The 23728-nt window shown below is 36.1% G+C and overlaps 2 protein-coding genes across 2 annotated transcripts in view; both read left to right on the forward strand.

Moving 5' to 3' along the window:
• The window catches only part of LOC107602287 (ubiquitin protein ligase E3 component n-recognin 3), a 39003-nt gene extending 30322 nt beyond the window's left edge, over positions 1–8681 (forward strand). The window contains exons 9-14 of the mRNA XM_016294747.1: positions 3345–3469; positions 4246–4353; positions 5418–5543; positions 6477–6686; positions 6779–6918; positions 7888–8681. Coding sequence (XP_016150233.1) covers positions 3345–3469; positions 4246–4353; positions 5418–5543; positions 6477–6686; positions 6779–6918; positions 7888–8005 — 827 coding nt within the window. The 3' untranslated portion in view covers positions 8006–8681. The remainder of the gene's footprint in view (positions 1–3344; positions 3470–4245; positions 4354–5417; positions 5544–6476; positions 6687–6778; positions 6919–7887) is intronic.
• Positions 8682–12748: 4067 nt separating this feature from the next.
• On the forward strand, positions 12749–22142 carry LOC107602288 (myosin-IIIb-like). The gene is made up of 8 exons (XM_016294749.1): positions 12749–12784; positions 13077–13113; positions 13314–13364; positions 19232–19415; positions 19812–19832; positions 20318–20452; positions 21610–21714; positions 22011–22142. The coding sequence occupies exons 1-8, from the start codon at positions 12778–12780 to the stop codon at positions 22140–22142; spliced, it is 672 nt and encodes a 223-aa protein (XP_016150235.1). The 5' UTR covers positions 12749–12777.
• Positions 22143–23728: the final 1586 nt, after the last annotated feature.

Genomic DNA, 23728 nt, shown 5'->3' on the forward strand with positions numbered 1-23728 from the left:
GAGCGTGTGTGTGTGTGTGTGCGTGTGTGTGTGAGAGAGCATGTGTGTGTGAGAGAGCATGTGTGTGTGTGAGAGCATGTGTGTGTGTGTGTCATTGAAACGCAAATTTAGCTGCAGCCAAGTGACTTTGTGCGACCCACTTTGTTCCACTCTGCGACCCACAGTTTGAAAACCCCCTGAGAGCATGTGTGTGTGTGTCATTGAAACGCAAATTTAGCTGCAGCCAAGTGACTTTATGCAACCTACCTTGTCCCACTCTGCGACCCACAGTTTGAAAACCCCCGACTTAAAGCAAGGTAATTACTTTGGTTGAAATGGACTTAAATCATGGTAAAGATGTTGGTCACACCACACACCTGTAAGTAGTTTGAACAGGAAGCTTCTGGAAAGTTAACACATAATGACGACAATGGCAAGGAATGAAAAATTCCTTTTGGCAATTATAACAGATTTTGTTTTGAAAGTTTTGTTGCTATTAGATTCTTTTTAATCCCCTCCTGCAAAGTGTTTCTATGCATTTTTATTTGAAACACCACTCAGACAGTCCTGAGAATGTCATCTGCCATGAGGCATAGGGCCAACCAATAGAAAACATGAGGGGAAATCACCATGATCCACTATATGTGCCATTTACAGCAAAACAAAAAATCTTCCTCTTTCCCTTCACATGAGTTTAGTCTTTAGATGGACCATGACTGTCATTTGGTTGATCACTGGTCATTGATTGGCACTCAAATAAGAATAGAGTGTTTTGTCGTTGTGAGCATGGGATCGATTCGAGTCCATCATTCTGAAGACTCAAGACAATAAAGCTTGTATTAGAACAGAAACGAGTTGTGCATGTGTTAGAGAATAGCTTAGTGCTTTCACAAAGGTGCCATTGTCTCTGGTGAGGAATGTTAATGGAGTGTCATTTTGTGTGTGTGTGTGTGTGTGTGTGTGTGTGTGTGTGTGTGTGTGTGTGTGTGTGTGTGTGTGTGTGTGTGTGTGTGTGTGTGTGTCTTTCTCATCACACAACCGGGCCTAACACCTGCTACATGCACACGAGTGCTAATTACCCTCTCCAAAAAAATCAGATGTCCTTTTTCTGTACACAGTCACGTAATTGATTTTTGTGTCATAACAAAAGACCTGTGATTCTCTTGAAAGCTCTGGGGTCTATAGAGCTCTTTGAGTGAGTGTCTCTCTGCATCTTGTTATTGGTGCTTTTATTCAAGGATATAACCAACATTTTTACATTTGGGGAGACCAAAGTAAAAGCTGAAGCTGTAGCTGTATATATATCTATAGCTATATATATAGCAGGTGATGATTTGGGATAAATAATCCATTAAAAATATTCGACTGTTTCAAGGCCTTAGGTAACATTTAATTTTCACGTGTGTGTGTGCGTGTATGCACTGCAAATATATTGAATAATGCATTTTGAATGTACACTATTTGAAATTAGTACTTTTGAGCAGGGGTGCAATACATTGATTATAAGTGGCAAAGACATTCATAATTTTACAAAAGATTTCGATTTCAAGTACTGTTCTTATGTTTCAATTGAGAATGATTTCTGAAGGATCATGTGACACTGAAGACTAGAGTAGTGATGCTGAAAATACAGCTTTGAATCTCAGAAATAAATTACATTTTAAAATATGTTAATATTAATGCAATTTAAAATGTATTTGAATAGAAAACAGCTATTCTGAATACCAATAAAGTTTCCCAGTATTGCTGTTTTACTGTATTTTTGATCAAATAAATGTAGCCCTGGTTAGACTTTTCAAAAACATGAAAAAACATTTGCAGACCCCAAACTTTTGAGCAGTAGTATATCGTTGGTAAAATGAACACAAGGGTATGACTTACAGGATATATTTCAGTATCTGTCAAACATTAAATGTGCTGTCTGCTTTGTGTAAGGTAAACTTTTATGAAGAAGTTTCATTGCCACTGGCTGAGATTACACAAGACTTTATATTAAACAAAGTACAGCTCTTGCAGATAAATTAGATTGTAGTGTAGGTTAAAAATGTTAAGTTCATAAAGTTACACAAAGAACTTCCAAACATTGGTATAAAAAATGATAATAGTATTCCTGCTGCTCGAACTGTAGGGCCAATGCAACCGCAAGGTCATGGGTTCAGTTCCCAGGGATGAAAGAGATTGAAGGCTGGAAGTGATGCAATGTTTACCTAGAATGTAAAACTGTGTGTGTGTGTGTGTGTGTGTGTGTGTGTATTAGGCTTGCCGCGATTGACGGTGATACCGGTGTTAAGCCGCAACACCGGTTACGTCACTTGCCCACCGCGGCACCGACCCCCACCGTCGTTTAGATTATTTATAGTAATAAAAATAATTTAGTTCAGTAAAAGAACAGACACTACAATTAAAAACTGAACGCGGCTGCTCAATGTAGCATACCGAACGACAGTCGCATCACAGATCAGTTTTAATTTCTCCAGTGAGGAGAGCGAGTCGAGCTGACTGACGAGAAGAGTGAGGTGAGACAGACAAGATGATCGCGGATGATTTAGTTTCGAAACGAAATGCAAAAGCGCCTGTTTGGCAGTATTTTGGATATTGAAAAGCCTGTTGACTTTTGCCGTTTATCTAAGCTGATTTTGGAATGAACTTTGTTTCCTATTTAATTGGTTCCTCCTTGTTTGCTGATTTTTACTTTATTTAAACTTTGTGTAATTCATGTATTTTATTTGACATCAAGGTGTATGCCGTGCCTAATAACAATAAACGTTCTACGTTTCTTATTTATTTGGTTATATATTATACATGTTTACTTAGCCTATTTCCAGTTTTGTATACCTATTTAAACTTTATGTAAGTTTTGTTATTTTATATTAGGCATAACCTGCCCTTTAGCATGGTGTGTTTTTTTATTTGTTTTGTTAATAAAAGTTCTATGTTTTATATATAGGCTAAAGTGAGTTTGCCGTTGTATTTTGTTGTTGCATTCAAGCAATTGACGCCGATCTGCCGCTAATTTGAAAGTGAAAGTAAAATGCGCACGCTGCTTTTAAAAGCGAAGGAAAGCGAGGAAAAGAGGGAACGCCCCGCCCCCGCGGTGATACCGGTGTTGTCACACGTCGATTAACCGGTGGGAAAATGTCCTCACCGTCCCAACCCTAATATATATGCGTTAGGCTAACCCGAGACTTGTCATAGCACTTGCATATTATTCGCCTTTTGTTGATTTTGATTGCTTCTGTTGTCCTCATTTGTAAGTCGCTTTGGGTAAAAGCATCTGCTAAATGACTAAATGTAAACATAGGCTACTGCATCTGGTGTTAACCATGATATCATATGATAGCCATGCTGTGTGTGTTTGTGTGCAGAGCACTTTGCGTGTGTGGTGAAGGTGCTGTACAGTCTGCAGTACACTCAGGCTCTGGCCGCTCTGTCCATCAGATTCAGTCGTGAGGAGAGACTCGCCTGGAGCAACACTGCAGCTGCCAAGAAGGTGCCGCAAATTACCGATCAAAAAAACGTTCTCAGACTTACTTCAGCCAATTATAGCAAGGATGTGTGTTAGAATAGTTTCTTGAAGTTCTGCTTTGTGGAACAACAATATAAATTGGTTCACAATTGGCGCCTTAATGTAGATCCAGTTGATGTTTGGTCATTGGTGTGTATATTTGTATTGTTTATTATTCTCAATGTGGCTCATCCAGTCAGACTTCAAAGCTGGAACTATCCATTTTATGATGATTAAATTGCACATTAAAACCCTTGAGGATAAGCTAATTTTATTAAGAGAAGGAATGTGTTATTGGCCCTCAGTGCTGTTTGTTTAAGGGGGTGATCGTAATAATGTTCAGATAACCCAGAGTGAGGAAATCCTTCAGATAAATCTCACTCAGAGGTTTTCGCTAGCACAGAAGAGATCGTTAGCAATGGTTCTGCACTCAATTAAATGACTCTTTTTGGGGCTTTGTGGGAAATAAATGGAGTAATGTGAAGAGTTTCATCATGTCGTCAGTCTGAGTGCTTTAATTCCACATTATAGAGTCACACGACATCCCGCTCTCTGCCTGAAATTTTCATTGCTTTTGCAATTTTGCCGACATTTAAAATAACACATGGAATGTGTTTCAAAACTTAGCAAGCTGCCTTCCTAGACAGCATTATAGGTGCATTCAGATGTTTAAAAAAAATGGTACAATAGCAGTGATTCCAGTCTGATGGGAGAGTAATTTAAAACATTGTTTTCTTTCATTCATGCCATTTCACTCGCAGAACACGCCAAACTCTGACAAATCATGGGAGTCGCTCCTGGGTCATGTGATCTCTGAGCTGACGAAGGCCAAAGATGTGTATGACACCAACTCTGAGGAAACATTCGTGGTGAGTCACAGCACAACAGAACCGTTTTATCACACCGTTATATAGGAGTCTTTTTCTAGTTTTGCAATTATTAATTCATTTATATGCATTGCAATGATGAGTTGACCTAACAAAACATGCTGATAATTTGATTTGCCTTTATGATTAATCTTACAAAGTACACTTACTGGAGAAAAAAAAATGATGCTCATGTCGTCGACTTCATTAGCAGTTATAATGAGAATATGTAGTGCAGCAACAGCGGGGTTTTTTGTTGTTGTTTTTATGAAGAAAAGACACTTATCCAAGGGACCCATTGTTGAGCTTGCCTTGCAAACATGTCATGAAACGCATCTTTTCACTTTCCTAGACTAGTCTTTTTCTAGTCAGATCTTTTTTTTATTTTTTGCATCTCAAATCAGGATACATTACAATAAAACTAAATTGGTACTTGGAACTTTACACTTTACAAATGTAAAATAATTAAATCGGTTATGTTTATGTGCAAGGACTATGTATGTGTGTTCACTATTTTTCAAACGTTTGGGGTCAGTAAGATGTATTTATTTATTTTATTGTCTGTTTTTCTCGCCAAGGCTGCATTTATTTGATCAAAAATACAGTAAAAACTGTTATATTATGAAATATTATTACAATACTTTCTTAACAAATTTTCTATTTGAATATATACTAAAATGTAATATATTCTTGTGATGGCGAAGCTGAATTTTCAGCAGCCATTACTCTCTTTTACTCCATATTTATTTATTTTTTAGATTGTTTGATTGAAACTTCAAAAAGAACATCATTTATTCTAAAACATATTTTTGTAACAATGTAAAAGTGCCGTTACTTTTGATCAAATAAATGCAATCTTGCTGAATAAAAGTATTCATTTCTTTCAAAATAACTTTGAATTTCATAATACCTAAAGTTTTATGACAGCCAGCCAAAGAAGAGTCATTCTCTATTCTAGAGGAATATGGAGCTCACTGTTGTTTGAGCCCGAAGCTTGTTCTGATCTCTGAGGAAGCGGCTTTATCAGAAGGGAATGAGCTGTTATTAATGGTGTCTTCTCTCTGTAGTTGAGCTCCAGTGTGTGGTCTCCTCAGTCCATTGAGCTCAGCCTACAGCACTTCTGTCTGCCCTTCCTGAGACTGTCCTGTTTACTGCAGCACCACCTGTATGGAGACGGCTTACCTGGCTGCCTGGTACACACACACACACAGACACACACACATTTCATCCTAGTTCCTCAGAATCAGTTGTGGTTCCAACAAAGTGGCTGCCGAGCAACAGACCGTATTTAGTATACAACTAGAACTTGTCGAGCAGGGTTTGAACCAAATAAGAATGCATGCTGCAGAACAGCAGGTTTTATGACACTAAGCAGTCAAATATCTTGAATCGTGTCAGTTCTCACAGTCATGGCTGATTAGGACAAAACTTTGACAAATCGTCGCCTTGGAATGATAAGGTTCTGTCTGACATTTTTGTCAAAATGGAGTTATTCACATATTCTGTGACAGCTTATTTACATTATGTGATGTTTCTTTTGTAAGCTGTGTACATTTTGGGCCTTTTTTTCTATGGTTTTAAGTCTATGGAACGCAAAAAACTCAAGATCTCAAAACTGCTCAGAATGCAGATAGAACCTTATAATTCCAAGGCGGCGAAATGTTAAAAAGACGAGGTTCAATTTGAGTGAATTGAATTTTTTTAAAGATTTTTTTATATATATATTTAATGTTTGTTTTGTTTGTTTTTTTTTTATCTCAAATCAATTTAAATTTTTTGACTTTATTTATAAACGTTTCTTTTATTAAAGAATATCACAGGACACAAACACACCACAACATTCCATTTAAAAGAATGGTTCATTTTGATTTCCTGGTAACTTTAATATGAAGAGGTTTCCATAGAAAAAGCATACATTGAAAACTGAAAGAGTCACGTTTGAGCATTTTGACCAGGCCCACAGCAGCATTTGCTCAACCTGTTGTGGGTCTGTTTATCCGACCAGTGGTAGGATGGGCAGAAATGAGAGATTTCACCTTCGACTTTTTTTTTTATTAAATGTTACTAAAAAGATTGTTTTGACTGTCAGTGAAAGGTCATGTCATGATTTTCTTGTCTCTCTTCAGTCTCTATTAGTTCAGGATCCGCAGTGGGCCGCCCCTCGCCTCCTGCACCTCCCAGACAATTACAACACCATCTTCCAGTACTACCACAGGAAATCCTGCACCAGCTGCGGCAAGACCCCCAAAGACCCTGCGCTGTGCCTGGTGTGCGGCGCGTTCGTGTGTCTGAAGGGTCACTGCTGTAAACAGCAGGGCGTCTGTGAGTGTGTGCTGGTGAGTGTGTAGCCAAATCTGCACGCTTCAGTTTGAAAGATCCTTACGCTGATGATGATGTTTATAATTATGTGTTTTTTAAAAAACCAAAGCACTCTCAGCACTGCGGAGCAGCGACTGGTATCTTCCTCCTGATAAACGCCTCGGTCATCATTATCATCCGAGGCCATCGCTTCTGTCTGTGGGGGTCTGTGTATCTGGACGCTCATGGAGAGGAGGACAGAGACCTACGGTAATTTCTCACTGCTCTGATGGCCAGATATTGCATCTAGATTTAATTCCCAGGTGCCAGTAGCTGGGTCAGAAATATACTTTTCCATTAAAGAGCTATATTTGCACCCTGGGATTGACTGAGGGGATTTTTTTTTTGCAATCTTTGTTAGGGCAGTTTTTATAATTACTATATTAAATTAATCTGTGCTGTTTTTAATGCCAAATACTTAAATTTAATCAATTTCAATCGATCAGAGTACTATAGACTGTTACCAATCAAATCGTATCAATATAAAGCAAAAGTATCTGATATGTAGAATACGTAAATACTTCAAAAAATGTGTTTGGGGAAACGGCATGTCATATTTTATCTACACAGACTAAATAAGCTGAGAACCGTTTATGAATTCATTTATTGCTTTTTACAGATTTGAAAATGAAGACTTCACATTGGTTATCTTAGTAGCAAGAAAAACTAATTATATACAGAAAGCGTGCATAGAAAGTTAGCTCTCAATGAAGTGGACAGTGACTTTAGTTCTGCACTCACTCTCACAAAAACTCCCTTTATAAATACCGAAGCTGTTTACGCTGCAAAATAAATCATCTTACATTTGTATCTGAACTTTAATGATGAGAGAATTCACAAGAGAGCAGAATTCAGTCCGTGAACGAACACACACACACTGAACAATGCTGGCGTTTTCACGGGGGGCTATTCTAAACGCTTGATTGGCCATCACATTGATAAGAAACATGTGATTGATTTCAGTTCTCAGTGCTGCAAAAAAGACATCTAATGCAATGTGAGCCGATCTAAATGTAATTCATGTTCACTTTTAATCTTGCATTTTGTTCATTTTTGTGCCATTCTTGCCCAGTAGTCATTTATTTGTGAAACCGAGTTCATTTCCCTGTTCATTTCTTTTATAAAGAAAATGGTTTCCATTTCCTGCTGTGACCTCTTGTTTTTTTTCCTGTTCCGTAGTCGAGGAAAGCCTCTGTATTTATGTGAGGAGAGATACCGCGTTCTGGAGCAGCAGTGGGTCTCGCACACCTTCGACCACATCAACAAGCGCTGGGGTCCCCATTACAATGGACTTTAACAGTTCAGCCCACAACCTGGAGAGGACGGGTCACATGATGCCAGTGCCAGCCTCTGTGGCATCCTCTGATGATTTCTGTCGTGTAATATAAAGAAAACCTGCATTGAGTTGGCCACAGCCTGGGTTCATGTGAAGTTTAGTGTACAATCAAGCTTATTCACTAACAGCGTGTGTGTGCGCGTGTGTTTTAAAGTGATTTTTGGTGTGGATTTATAGGAGAGAATTTTGTTTTGTCCCAGCAAGCTCAAGGTGAGTGTCTAGTCTGTTGGACGCACAGAGTGGAATAATACTCCCGTTCTGTAACTTTTGGAAAACTGACATCGTTTTTGAGGAGACAGACTCTTAAAAAAACTATTTTGACCAATGTTAAACAAATCATGTACAGATATCAGAATTAATATCAAAACCTTGAGTGCTAAAGTTACCAAGACTCTCAGCATACGCCCCCACCCACCCCACCCCACCCCATGACCACATCATGCTATTTGAGTTATTTGAGAAATACATCTCATAAGACCGATTGTGGGTTCAAAAAGCAGGGTATGATGTGAAATATCAACCGATTAGAGCTAAAGTGAGATTTGTCTGACTCGAGGTGTAGTTGCAGTCATCCTCAGGTATTTTATTTTATATATTTTTTTGTTTTGTAGTCTCAGATAAAAGATTTTAATATTTAATAAGTGCTGCTATTCATTGTTTGAAAAAAGTAAATTATACCTTTGTAAAAATAAAAAAAAATCGTTTTCTTTTATTTTTCCTAATGGTTTTGTTTTTGATGGTGGTTGGCTGGTCTGTTGAGTTTATTATAAAAATAAAAAATCCCCTACAACCTTGTAGCACATATTTAATTTCTAGAGACGGAGCTAGTCGTTAAATAATGATCTGTGACCCTTTTCCTCACATAAATGTCATAACGGTAACCTTAGAATATATTTAAAACAATGTTTTTTTTTCATTAAGAAAATGAAGTTTGTTTTAGAATAAAGTATCTTTGCATCATTTTCATAAGTCGAACATCATTTGCCCCAAATTCTTATTAATTGTAACAATTTACAATTAATGTAAGTTGATGTTTTTTCTCCTTTTTCTTCTTAGTAGTGTGTGTGTGTGTGTGTGTGTGTGAGTGAGAGAGAGAGAGAGAGAGAGAGAGTCTATGTGTTTCTTTATTGTAAAGAGTGGGCAGATGAGTTTAATTTGTCAGAAAAATAATGCAATACAATTAAGGTTCTGAAAATCTGCTTGATTTTTTTTATGCTATTTTTTTATAGTTTGGTGAATCTCAGGAATATTCAAGAATATTCCCTGATCATTATTTCACCTTTTCTTTTGGTTAAGGGTGAAATAATGATCTGGGAATATTCTTGAATATTCCTGAGATTCACCAAACTATAACCAGAAAATCTAACCACATACCCACCAAGTCAGTTGTCCCTCAAAGTTTGATTGTCTTTACGAAATTCTAATTACATGATGCCTGTACTGGTGTCAGATGGTCCATAGGGGGCAGTGTTTACACTGAGTTCTGGTTCAAAGAGCCATTTGATGGCTGTTCTGTTGGTCTTGTATATCTAGAGGCTCAATGCACATTTGCAAAAAACTCTGAAGTTAAGAAAGTTAGTCATAATTATCTTGACTGATTTTGTAGCAATTGGCTTCCATGACCCAATTTCTCCTCCTCTAGGATTTTGCAGCTAGTGAAGTTTTCTCTTGTTTAAAGACATTATTTGTGTGTTGTTGGGATGATATTTTAATGCGCACACCACTCGGTATTGAATTCCTGATCTGAAGTGTTCCTGAGAAAAGGGTTGTCACTTAGTTCTACTGCTTTGAACTCGGCCAGATTGTGTGTAGATCCTTTATGCAAAAGTATCAGACCAAAAGAACTTTTTTTTTTTTTTAATGTTATCAGAAAGTTAAAAAAATATAATTTGGTACTTGATACAAATAGACATTTTAGCGAAGGCTAGTTTTCCAGTACGATACATGTGGTGTTCCTCAAAGCTCTGTCCTCGGACCATCTTTGATTGTGTAATCTGTAACTGTAGAGAGGGCATTTTGCATGCACAAGTTAATTATTTGAAAATGCATTAAACTGGATGACGTCAAATTGAATATTTTAGCCCAGTCCAGTGATGGACATGTATGGTGTGGCACACAATTTCTTTATTTTATGCAGCTCCTATGTTAGCAAATGGTTTAGTTTTAGTACGTTCTCATTTAATCCTTGCCCCCTTAAAAAGTAAGATCAAGCTTCACATTGACATAAAATGACCCCAGTCTAAACCTTATTGTGATTCACCTTGCCTGACACCACATTGAGAGTTCTTGGGGGGGGGGGGGGGGATAATAAATGGTCCCCTTTTTGTTTTGATTGTATATAGAAATTAAATGCACACATTTAAATGAAGTTTGCAGTACAGTTTCCATATGATATTTAGATGTGTGGGTCACAATCAAATTAATGACATCAGTGGAGCCCTTGCAATAATAATAATCAGTGTGATTACAGTGACACGGGATGTCCAGTTATATTGAGGGCATTTTGCTTTTTGTTTGTTGCCTACTGAAAACGGACAAGCACCCCCAACACCACACACACACATATTCAGACACACACCAGAAAAAGCATGTGTGGTTTGTATTGATCAGTTTGATTGGTAGGTATTGATTCTCATTGCTGCAATCATGCCATGCTGGAGGGAGGATGTTTTCAGTGCACTTGAAGTTTGCTTTCTTTTCTTATTTTGTCTTGATTTCTTGCATGCTGCTGTTTTTTTTTTTTTTTAAGAGAGTTCGTACTCTCTTTCTCAACTTTGTATAGACAGACAGTTGTGCTAAGTGTGACGGGTGGATAATGCTGGTGTGTTCTCCTGCGGTGAATGCTTGTCAGGCAGGCAGTAATACAGTACATTACTGTAGGTGCTGATTCAGACTTTATGATGTCATCTCTGAAAGGGTGACTTTTAATGCAAAATGTAACATATGTGAATAAAATATACAGATGCTCTGATTTGCCTTCGTGTGTTTTTGTTGTCTTTTTTTCTCCAAAACTTTTAATCCAGAAATTTTAAATTGTGTCTATTAAAATATTATATAAATTATTTAAAAAATAAAATGAGTAACTAATAAAATATTGTATAAAATAATTAAAATATCACATAAAAATTAAAAATATATATTTTGCTCTCACCAGCTGCTTTATGCAATCATATTTTATTACAATATTTATTTGGTAACACTTTAGGTTAGGGAACTCTATTCAGAAAGTTGCTTATTAACTCTTATTTAATAGAGAATGTGTTCCTTAATCTAAAGTGTTACCATTTATTTATTTATCATTCAGTGCCGGCCCTTGTTTTTTTTGTTTTTTTTTTGCTTTTTGCATTATTATTTCTCAGTATATTACAGTTCAGAAGTGTGAGGTCAGCAAAAAATCGAAAGAAAATAATGCTTTTATTTAGCAAGAGTGCATTTTTAACAGTACAGAGACAGAAAAGAAAATGCATAATTTGTTTAGAAAAAACAATATGTAGGCTTGAAAGCATGATGTTTTAATTTAATAAATACAACCGGGAGATAATTTTTTTTTATTTAAGCATTATATTAATTAATATTAAATCAGATCAGCTAGAGTAGAACAAATGTCACTGATTTTATAGCTTATTCATGCTGAACTCTTCATTCCCCCTGTGTTATTGTTTCATTTTCTTATGAAATAAATCACAACTCACAGTGACAAAGTATTTACCAGGTAGAATAACGCTGTAGTTAAATAAAGTGATTTATTGAAATGAATTATTTTAAAGGCATTGTCTAAATGTGAGCTGTGTATCATTTCCAGGTGCCGCCATTGAATTTCTCTTGTTTCATTTAATATTGTTTGGCTGTTAAAGTTTCTAATCTGCAAATGTGGCAGCAGTTCTTTTTGTTGAGGTTTGAGTCTTGTCTTTTCTCACGAGGGTTCACTGTGGCCACTAGAGGCTCAGTTTATCAAGGCCGAGAGAGAACATAATGACCCTTACTGTACCAATTAGTTACAGCAGATAATGTGAATTCTGCCAAAGTTAACACAGAACATACCAGTCTGTTTTCTGATTTATTGTTGGTAAAGCCAAACACATTTACAAACGTGTTATAATTGAGCAGACAACAGACAAAGTATTAGATTCGCTGCATTAGATTCAGCGTCTGCTAAATGAGCGCACTATTCATCTGCCTAATGGCTCAATCTTCAATGAAAGTCGTGCTGCGGCCCAGAAACCAAACCCCTGTAAACATGTTTGTGCGCTGAATGGAAAGTGGGTTGGCAGCACAATAGCTGACCAGTACACCGCCTACATTGTGCATGGCATCATAGCGTATTAGCTTAGCAAACTCTAATTGTAGTTTCTGTTTATGCAGGTTTGATTGAAAAGTGCTTTGTAATGGATGCAGTGAATAGTTTGATGCCGCATGCATTCCAGCAAATACAGTAGGTATCATGATCTTCTGAAATAGATTTTTTGCATTTTGAACTTCATTTTTAAAGTCCACCTTCCCAAATTCTGCAGAAATGATTGCTTTTTACAGTGCTTTTTATATGATTTAACCCATCATCCAGCTGTTTGTAAGTGTTAAATTGCACCCGTGCTTGTGCTGGGACTGGTCATGTGTGTGCACACTGCTTCCTCTCTGAAGCGCTCACACAGGAACTTATCAAATTCTAGTGAATTATTAACCTCAGGACAGCTAGGAAGGTTTGAAAATCACTTCGGATATGTCAGAAACCAGCTATGGCAGGTAGGTCTTCTCTAAATGATTGTTTTAACTGGTTACAAAAAAAAAATAGAATGGCAAAAAAGCCATTAGTGCAGTCCAAGGCCACGAAGGTAGACATGATTACAGGTGATGTTGAGTGTGCTGTGATGGGTTATTTGATCATCCACAGAACAGCATCTACACAGCTTGAGCTAGTGTACGTTTACAATTAGAACGAACAGTTCCGTTATTGCATATGTTAATTATATAATAAAAGGTAGATAATAAAGCTGGAATGTAAAGGTTTTTGGCTAATTATTCAATATTCTTACAGGAAATGCCAATGGAAGAGCTGATGCGGTCCAAAGCAGGTAAGAAACATCACCTCGAGCATTTTAGAAAGATTATTTGTATTGATTTCATGTGACCTAAGAGAACCTAAAGGAAAAAGAAAGTTATTACACCATATTAGCTATACATAGTGTTCAAATTGAATTAAATTGAATCATAAATGTAAGCTTTTTTTTTTTAAGTAAACGTGTGTGTTTGTGTGTGTGTGTGTGTTTCATAGCTCTGAGGAAATACAGAGGACAGAGTTTTATCATCTCCAAGGCAGGATATGGTGAGAGAGAGTGTGATGTTTCTTCATTTTGGTGATGTTTAATATGCATCACACGCCGCTGAAGAACGTACATCTCTGCACTGCAGACTGATAGCACAAACATGCATGTCAGTGCTTGCATTGGCATCTAATCACATCTAGCTAGCATCATTTTTCATCGACCAAAAAAATCAAGAGATGCTGTCTTGTGCTAAAGTTGACCCTAATTAAAGTATGCCGCTAAATCTTATTTAATTATCAAAGAATCATAAAATAACAATTGGTCACAGCCTGTACTTGTAATTCTGTATTTATTCTAAGGGCTCGTTCACACCAGCTTCATAGCCAGTAGAGTTGTGATGGCTCATGTGCACTGCTGGTGCACTCAGTTAGTGCGGATCGATGTGTCAGCAGTCATACAGTAAGAGGTCGTACTTGTATCTAAATCCAGCGTTTACTGGTGGATGGACGGCGCAGTCTGTCACATTCCCGTAACAGGATTAGAGTGGACAGCACTGTGCACCTTTGCCCTGAATGAAGTCAATGTGTGAGAGGGGAGCTTAGAAAATTAGATTATGTTGTAAAACCTTCTTTCTTTCTGCCTGTGCTGCCAACTCTCATTTCACTTACACGCTCACATGACCAGTTCTGCCACGCTTCTCTAGAAACCAACTCTGTCTGTCCATTTCTCGCTTGTGTTGTTGTTGTGTTGCAGTGGTAATGTAAACCCATCAGCCTCCGTGTGTGGTGTCTGCTTTCCTCTACACGTTTCCCACACTGAGAGAGAGCGTCAGGCCGTTGTCATGCGGTTGCTAAGGTGTTCTTAGTGATGGTGGGTTTTAGTGTACTAGTTATGCAGTTGCTAGTGTATCTTAATTTTTGTTCTTAATAATTGTAATAAACTTCTGGCTATTTTGCAAATATCTTTACATTAAACAAAAGGTCATTGCAGGAAGTTAAACTTCTAAAGCCTGACATATGATTTGATTTCATTTTATTTGTAATGGAACAGTTTATTGAAAATTTGCATACTTGTTTTTGTTGAGTATCATATTTTATACATCAGGTTTTTATGGCACATGCAGTTTTTTTTTCAACTTGTTTACACACATGAAGTATCAGTAACCTAAACTGATATTTAATATATTCAATGTTTTGATAGTGTAGCCTATTACAAGCCCCTCTCACCTGTGTTTTGAGCTGTAGTATATGTAAGGCATAATCAATGCGGTTTGCGTGCATTAAAGGATTTTAAATGCATGACATGGAGGCCAAGAACCACCCGAGGCGAATAAATGTAAGATCACATTTATTTGAATGAATTATAGCATTTATTTCAATTAATTATCGATTGAGAGAGAGAGAGAGAGAGGTTTGTGTGTTTTACCTGCGTCTGCGCATCTCTCTAAAAACAATTAATTGCTTCAAAAACAGCGATTTTACCACCGTTTTTGAAGCAATTAATTGTTTTAAACTTCTAGACTATTTTATTAATAAAAATCGAGTGGAAGTGTTGACAACAAGTTTATGTGTGTGCGCATTAATATGGAACTGTGATTAAACTGACTTGGAACTACCTGTGCATTAAACTGTTTTAATGCATACCTGCCAGCCAATCAGAATCCAGTATTCAGACAGACCGTGGAATAATATATATTCGTGTCGGGTGGTTCTTGGCCTCCACGTCCTGCATTTAAAATCCTTTAGTGCACGGCAAACCATTGATTATCCCTTACATATATAATATAAAATGATTACAAATAAAAGTATATTAAAAGTTAAAATTCAAAATAAACATTCATTTATAGTCCTTTTTACTTTACCGAAGTACGTTCAAAATGAAATACTTTTGTACTTTTACTTGAGTAAAACTGAAAAGGAGTATTTACTTTTACTGGGGTAAGATTTTGTTAGGTTACCTGTATTTTACTCAAGTAGCCTACTTGTTTTGTGTACTTCGTCCACCACTGCACACACAGTATGGTGTGATATAGCAAGAATATAGGGCTCATACTGAAAGAAGAAAAAAAGAATCACATCAGTTTTATTCAGAGGCAAAACTATGCAATTTGGTGCAGCTGTTGTTATTCATATGGCCAAAATGTGAGAAGAAATTCTGCTAGCTTGTAAAGCAGTGAACTCTTTATGACAGCGTAACAGATTACTAACACAAAATGATATAAATATCAGCCGTCACTCCATATCTCCAATATGATCTCTTAGTAAGATGATATTTAAATGCTTAGTTTTATGATCTAAGCTCAGTATTTTCAAAACATATAATGCTGTGCAATGCAATGATGATTGAGAGATGAGCAATTAAACGTTCCTCAAGAGCCTGATGATCATATTTGATGATACTCACATTCGAACATGATTGTTTTCTAAAAATGGTGTATGGGTAATTAAATTAAACACATCTTGAAATACTACCTCTTATGTTTTATAAAAATCAATAAAAAAAATCCACAAAAACACAAGTGAATAATACTAAAAAGGCCTTGAACTTGTTTCAAAATGAGAAACTAGCAAATCACAAAAGGTCTTTCATTTTCATTCAATTTGCACATCAAATATTATACAGCACACTGTAAAAAAAAATCTGTGATATTTACGGTAAAATACCGGCAGCTGTGGTTGCCAGAACTTCACCGTAAAAACTACGGTAGCAACATCACATTTATTTGAATGAATTATAGCATTTATTTCAATTAATTATCGATTGAGAGAGAGAGAGAGAGAGGTTTGTGTGTTTTACCTGCGTCTGCGCATCTCTCTAAAAACAATTAATTGCTTCAAAAACAGCGATTTTACCACCGTTTTTGAAGCAATTAATTGTTTTAAACTTCTAGACTATTTTATTAATAAAAATCGAGTGGAAGTGTTGACAACAAGTTTATGTGTGTGCGCATTAATATGGAACTGTGATTAAACTGACTTGGAACTACCTGTGCATTAAACGGTTTTAATGCATACCTGCCAGCCAATCAGAATCCAGTATTCAGACAGACCGTGGAATAATATATATTCGTGTCGGGTGGTTCTTGGCCTCCACGTCCTGCATTTAAAATCCTTTAGTGCACGGCAAACCGTTGATTATCCCTTACATATATAATATAAAATGATTACAAATAAAAGTATATTAAAAGTTAAAATTCAAAGTAAACATTCATTTATAGTCCTTTTTACTTTACCGAAGTACGTTCAAAATGAAATACTTTTGTACTTTTACTTGAGTAAAACTGAAAAGGAGTATTTACTTTTACTGGGGTAAGATTTTGTTAGGTTACCTGTATTTTACTCAAGTAGCCTACTTGTTTTGTGTACTTCGTCCACCACTGCACACACAGTATGGTGTGATATAGCAAGAATATAGGGCTCATACTGAAAGAAGAAAAAAAGAATCACATCAGTTTTATTCAGAGGCAAAACTATGCAATTTGGTGCAGCTGTTGTTATTCATATGGCCAAAAGAAGCAGCATTCAAAGAGTTAATGAGTATGTGAGACTCGTTTAGACACCAGTGTGTTGTCTGCTGCGTTGCAATATAACAGTGTTAGATAAAATTCTGAATTTATGAATGTCTTTCTTTCGATTCATGAGTGTGGATGTAAATTGAACATTCGGCAGGATGCTGAACTGGAAACTGAATTATACTGAAACTAAATTGACGTTGGGGTAAACTGTAGCATTCTTGGAAAATAAGCAACCTTCCACTAAAATATCAAACTATACTACCAGTCAAACATTCAGAATAATTCATGTTTTTGAAAGAAGTTTCGCATGAATTCATTTGATCAAAAATACAGTAAAAACAGTAATATTATGAAGTATTATTACAATTTAAATGAACTGTTTTCTTTTAAATTGCACCTTTAGAAATCATTCTAATATGCTAAATATGCTGAAGCGGCTAAATCTGTTTTCAACATTCATGATGATAAAAACCACTATTAATATTTGAGCACTACTAATAATTGAGCACCAAATCAGCATATTAGAATGATTTCTGAAGATCATGTGACACTGAAGACTGGAGTAATGATGCTGAAAACTGTCATCACAGAAATAAATTACATTTTAAAATATATGCAAAATAGATTTTAAAAAAGAGAAAACTTTTAAATTGTAATAATATTTCACAACTATTGCTTTTTATTGTATTACTTTCAAAAAAGCGTAAATAATCCAACGAATTATTCCAAACTTTTTACAAGCGGTGTATAAATTAAATAGTTTATATATTGATTATGAATATCATAATTGATAATGATTATGATAATTATGATTGTCAGGTCATGCATTCATTATTTTGCAGCCTGTTTACTATAACTCAATTCAAATTGATTTCAAAAGTAAATTCAATTGTGATTTAAAAGACATTTTCAGTTCAATATTGAATAGCACACAATCATAGTATTTCAATTTTTATAAGCTTGAAGACCATTCTGTTGTCCTTGTGTGGCAAATGCGTGTTTCTTCCTAAAAAACGACATCAGTCGAAATTTAGCTGTGCTCTCTACCTTTCCAGAAAATAGATGAGAGGTATGAAATATCCATCTCACACGGCACAGGCGAAGCATCCATCGCTCTAAACGCTCGTGCTATTAACACAAATGGATAACAATTATGACGTGACCACACAAAACAAAACATTATATTTCTAATTTAAATAATTTAGAGGGATGAGTTGAGCCAAAAGAAAAATGAAAATTCTGTCATCGTATATTTTCATACCTTCATGTTGTGTCGAAACCTCAATGATTTCCTCCCTATCAAATACAAAAGGAATGATAGGCAGGATGTTCATTGTGTCAGGGACTGGCAAGCTACAAAAATGACAAAAGAGAACCATAAAAGTTTAATATAAGTTCTGAAGCCACTCAGTAGCTTTATGTGAGGAGCAGACTAAAAATCAAGGACTAGACTGAACATCTTAGCTAAAAATCTTCCCTCTGGTGTTCCTTAAGAGACATTTTCCTACTGTGCTATTATGAATATGCATATATCAAAAATATAGCACATTTGGTCTAGTCGCAAAACACGTTTTGTATAGAGATGTCAAATCTGGGGTGTATTCCAGAAAGTGTGTTTTGTTGGAAACACAGAGTTTGTTGAACCTCCTTTCTGGAATACACCCCTGATGTGGCACATTATGATGTGTGATATTTCAATATATGTGAACGTTAACGAGATGAGACCTGCCGCAGATGAGAAATCATACGACTAATGAATTAGCTCCTGTCTCACACATACTGTATCTATTGTATGGCTTCAGAAGATGTGAAACATTACACACAATTTGTCTATTTTTATTGGCCATTGTGTTATTTTTTGCAGCATCACAGCCACTGTCAAACTTTCATTTTCATTGTATGGAAAATAGCAGTGAACACTAACTGTGAACTCTGCTCATTTTTTCCTTCTGTGTTCCATGAAAAATAAAATCATACAGGTTTGGAATGACATGAGGGAAATGATGAGAGAATTTACTTTTTTTTTACATTCACCATAAAGGCGAAATAACGTTACTGGCATTTCAGGGGCAAACAAGCTTTGTAAAAGCACAGTGAATTTGCGTGACCAACTTACACCATGTTAAAATCTGCATGGGGAATCTTTTGCACTCACAAAAATTCCGATCACATGGGGTTCCTACTGGAATAACTGGATTTCACCCAGACAAATTTGAGAACAATTTTAAATGTGGCCTCACCTTGAAAAAAATTCCCGATCATGTAGATTCCTAATCCTATTGAAATGATAAAAAAAAATGGTAAATGTAAATCATTAGAAACATAATTCATCCAAAATATGTCTTTTAACTATATAAAAATATGTGTAGAAATGGAGTTAAATCTATGCTTTAAATTACTTGTTATGTTCAGGAGGTCTTTCTATGGACTGTATCCCTACAAGTCAAGCATGATCGGACCGGAGTCGCTGGCAGATCCATCTTCTGATTGGGACATTGTGGAAACAATTGGGAAAGGAACCTATGGCAAGGTCTACAAGGTCATCAATAAGAAAGATGGAAGTCAAGCAGCCGTGAAAGTTTTGGATCCCATTAATGTGAGTCATTGTTGGGCCTCCTGAGATTTTCTTCATTTGTGGCATCTCTTCTGTGTTCAGTGTATTGCAGCTGTGACGTGAACACATGGAAACTACGAATTCCATGATTTTACCCTATTTTCTTTTTCTCCGCTCTTTGAGAGTCTTAAACCTTAATCGGTATAGCGTAGACCCAATAGATTCAAAAGGGGGCAGTGTGACATTACTCTTCAATAATGATTCTGAAACATGCTGAAAATGTACTGTGAATAAGTAACCGTTGTCTTTGTTCTCTAGTCAAGTTAATTTATTCATTTAGGATCTAAGACTCTTAACAGTGTTTCCAATGATTTAAAAGCCGGAAAAAAAACATATTTAAAGGCATTTCTTCCCCTCTTGTCCTCCGGCTTGTTTCAGAATCCCAGTCACACTAACAGAGTAAGTAGATATTCTTCCTAAATTTCCCCCACAGATATTTTCATATTATAGCACTATTGATTTTTTGGAAAACTTGTCAGGATGTTTTATTTTTATGCCTAATGCTGATATTCCCCATGTAGTGTGATGCCATTAGTGCTGCTTGATCCCCCATAACCCCCTGCTGCACAGTGCATGCATGGCTGCCTTCATTGTACCCATCGACTACCCTGCTGCCAGTCATACAAGCACATGCATGAAAGCTTGGGAGCGTTTTTACATCCTTGTTATAATCTATTCTGACATGTTGTCTTTGTGCTGTATATGATAGCATTTTATTTTTTGAATCAGCTGCAATTTTCAATTATTTCTAGCTTCAGTTAAGGACAGTCCATGTAGTTAATCATAGAACCTCATAAGAACACCATGTCATTACACACAACAAATGTAAATTAGGGCACTTTTTGTGTACTAACATATATGAATCATGCTAATGGTTGTGTCAGGATGTGGATGAGGAGATTGAAGCCGAGTACAACATCCTGCGTTTGCTGTCCAATCATCCCAACGTGGTGAAGTTCTTTGGCATGTTCTACAAAGCAGATGAGCTCTCTGGAGGGCAGCTATGGCTTGTTTTGGAGGTACATTTCTTTAAAAATGCTTGGTTTTGCATTTTATTTGCATTATCCACATCCACATTTCAAAAGTTGGTCCTGAAAAATGTCTGAAATAGAAGTAGTTTACTGAAAATCTTTCAACAGCTTTTAAATGTCATTTAAGTATAGGTAAACCAAATGTAAGCAAAAGCTATTCAGAGCTATGGAGGAGGGTAAGATTTGCAATGAATAACAATTGATATTTTGAACCATTTCTCAAACAGACTGGTGCTGATTAGAGCTGGTCACTGCATGTTTTCACTGTAGTCAAATACATATTTGGGCCTAAATTTAAGATCCATGTATTTGATTACATATGTTTGATTTACATATAAAATTTCCATCCATTTGAATTACACAAATGAAATACACAATAAACAGCTTTATATATTTATCATCAATAAATCTTAATTGATATTTTGAACCATTTCTCAAACAGACTGGTGCTGATTAGAGCTGGTCACTGCATGTTTTCACTGTAGTCAAATACATATTTGGGCCTAAATTTAAGATCCATGTATTTGATTACATATGTTTGATTTACATATAAAATTTCCATCCATTTGGATTACACAAATGAAATACACAATAAACAGCTTTATATATTTATCATCAATAAATCTAATTTGTTTCAATCTCATACTGACTGAATATTGCTTGTTTTGCAGCTAGCCATATTTTAACCATGTTCACACTTTTAACTGAATAAATGTGATTGTTTTCACAATGAACAGATTAATATAGGATTAAAATATAATAATCAAAATATGATTATATATATATTAGAAATATTGTATATAAAATATATATTATTCAATGTTCTACCAAAGAAAGGAAGACTGTATGTTTGCAACGACATGAAGCTGAATAAAAGAAGACAGAATTTTCTTTAGCTGAACTATTTAATACGTATGCATAATATTATGTCTGATATTATGATATTATTACTGACGATAGTAACGCTGAATAAAAATGCTGTGTGGTGTGTTTTGTCATTTTATGACTCATAAAAAAATGCTTAGTCCTTACTAATGTAGTTTCTGTTGTTTGGTTGCCCTCTTCTCTGTAACTGCATCTATCGTTCTTTTCTCTCTTCCTTTCCTCATTACTTTCCCTCTCTGTCTGGCATTTCTCTCTGTTAGTTGTGTAATGGGGGTTCAGTAACTGACCTGATAAAGGGTTTGCTGATGAGGGGAAAACGTCTTGAGGAGCCCATCATCTCCTACATTCTGTATGGAGCACTTCTGGTGAGATACAGTACACACACACACACAGAGATACAAACACACACACACACACACACACACACACACACAGAGAGAGACACACACACACACACACACACACACAGACTGAAGTAATCTGCTCACCCCAGCACAGGGAACGCTGTCTCAGCGCTCTGACCGTGCCAGAGTAGTTATTTTGGGCCGTGATAGTGAGGAAAGACAGAGGGTGTCCAGCTGTAGACTTCAGGGGCCGATCAGAGGCAGTCTGGCCCTCAGTCCCCATTTACTGACTCAAGTTTCTCTTGCTTTATTTTCAGGGTCTCCAGCATCTTCACAACAACAGAATAATCCACCGCGATGTGAAGGGCAACAACATCCTCCTCACCACAGACGGTGGAGTCAAACTGGTGGACTTCGGTAATGGCTACTGCTGTTTTTCTTTCGATTGAAGAATTTTATAAGCATTTTTCTTCCCATACAACAATGGTTCATAGTGACAATGTTTGTCAAGCTCCAAAATGGACAACATACTAATTTGGAGCGAGATGAGAGTAAATAAGGAAATAATTTTCATTTTTAGGTGAACTGTTCTTAATGGGACACTCAACAGACACTGAAACAAAATTGTAATTGTTCACTGATCTGATCATTCCTGGAAAAAAAATAAAAGACAAAAAAACATTAATGCTAATTTGGATCAACTTTAGTTCCAATAAGGCTTTAACTAGTTTTTGATAGGAAATTATATATTTTTTGGACATTAGCTAGTTTTACTGTATTGAATCTATTGCTGCACGTAGCTTAAACAGTGCAGCAATGCTAAAATTAATATGAAAGTCCAATCCCTTGTGAAAAAGAAGTACACTTTAGCATACTTGTATGGAAATATGTACTTTAAAAGAGTGTACTTAAAAATTCAATCTGAATTGAATGCACTTGCGCACACGTTGATTACAATTTCAGTTTAAATTGACATTAAATGCAATTAGTTTTCAAACTTGCCAAGACAGAACTTCTTGTGGTTCCATCAAACCCATCGTTTCATCACAATTTCACCATCCAGTTAGGCACATCAACCATAACTCCTTCAAAAACAGCCAGAAACCTTGGAGTTGTGATTGATGATCAGCTGACTTTCTCAGACCACATTGCTAAAACTGCCCGGTCCTGCAGATTTGCTTTATTCAACATCGGAAGATGTTGAATAAGATCAGAAGATCAGGAAGATCAGGTCCTTTCTTTCAGAACATGCAACACAACTCCGTGTTCAAGCTCTTGTTCTGTCCAGGCTGGACTATTGTCTCAAAGAGACACAAAATCACTTTCACTGACTTTTACATGAAATGTTCCCTCCTGGTGGAATGACCTGCCCAAATCAATCCATCTTCAAGAAACAGCTAAAACCACATCTCTTCCATCTTTATTTGACCGTCTTACTCTAGAACTCTCTATTCTAATTATATTCTTAAAAAAAAAAAAACAGCTTTTTGTGTTCTTTCTATTTGTTTTCTTTTTATTTATTATACAATTAACAAAAAGGAAAAAATGCCTCTAACACTAGCTTGCTCTATTCTTTTTCTATTCTGTTTTCTTTTTATTTATTATACAATTAACAAAAAGGAAAAAATGCCTCTAACACTAGCTTGCTCTATTCTTTTTCTATTCTGTTTTCTTTTTATTTATTATACAATTAACAAAAAGGAAAAAATGCCTCTAACACTAGCTTGCTCTATTCTTTTTCTATTCTGTTTTCTTTTTATTTACTATATAATAAAAAAATTAAAAACCTTGCTACATGTGTTGCGTTAGGCTAACTGAGACTTGTTATAGCACTTGCGTATCATTGCTCTTTTGTTGATTTTGATTGCCTCCATTGTCCTCATTTGTAAGTCGCTTTGGATAAAAGCATCTGCTAAATGACTAAATGTAATGTAATGTAGAGTAGGGAAAGGTGCAGTTGGAGATCTTGGAAAATGCTAACTTTAGCCTGATAGCATTGAAAGCGAATGTCCCACCCTCCCTGAAAATCGCCATC

This window comes from Sinocyclocheilus grahami, unplaced genomic scaffold (assembly GCF_001515645.1).
Source record: "Sinocyclocheilus grahami isolate Dianchi unplaced genomic scaffold, SAMN03320097.WGS_v1.1 scaffold324.1, whole genome shotgun sequence".
Classification (NCBI taxonomy): domain Eukaryota; kingdom Metazoa; phylum Chordata; class Actinopteri; order Cypriniformes; family Cyprinidae; genus Sinocyclocheilus; species Sinocyclocheilus grahami.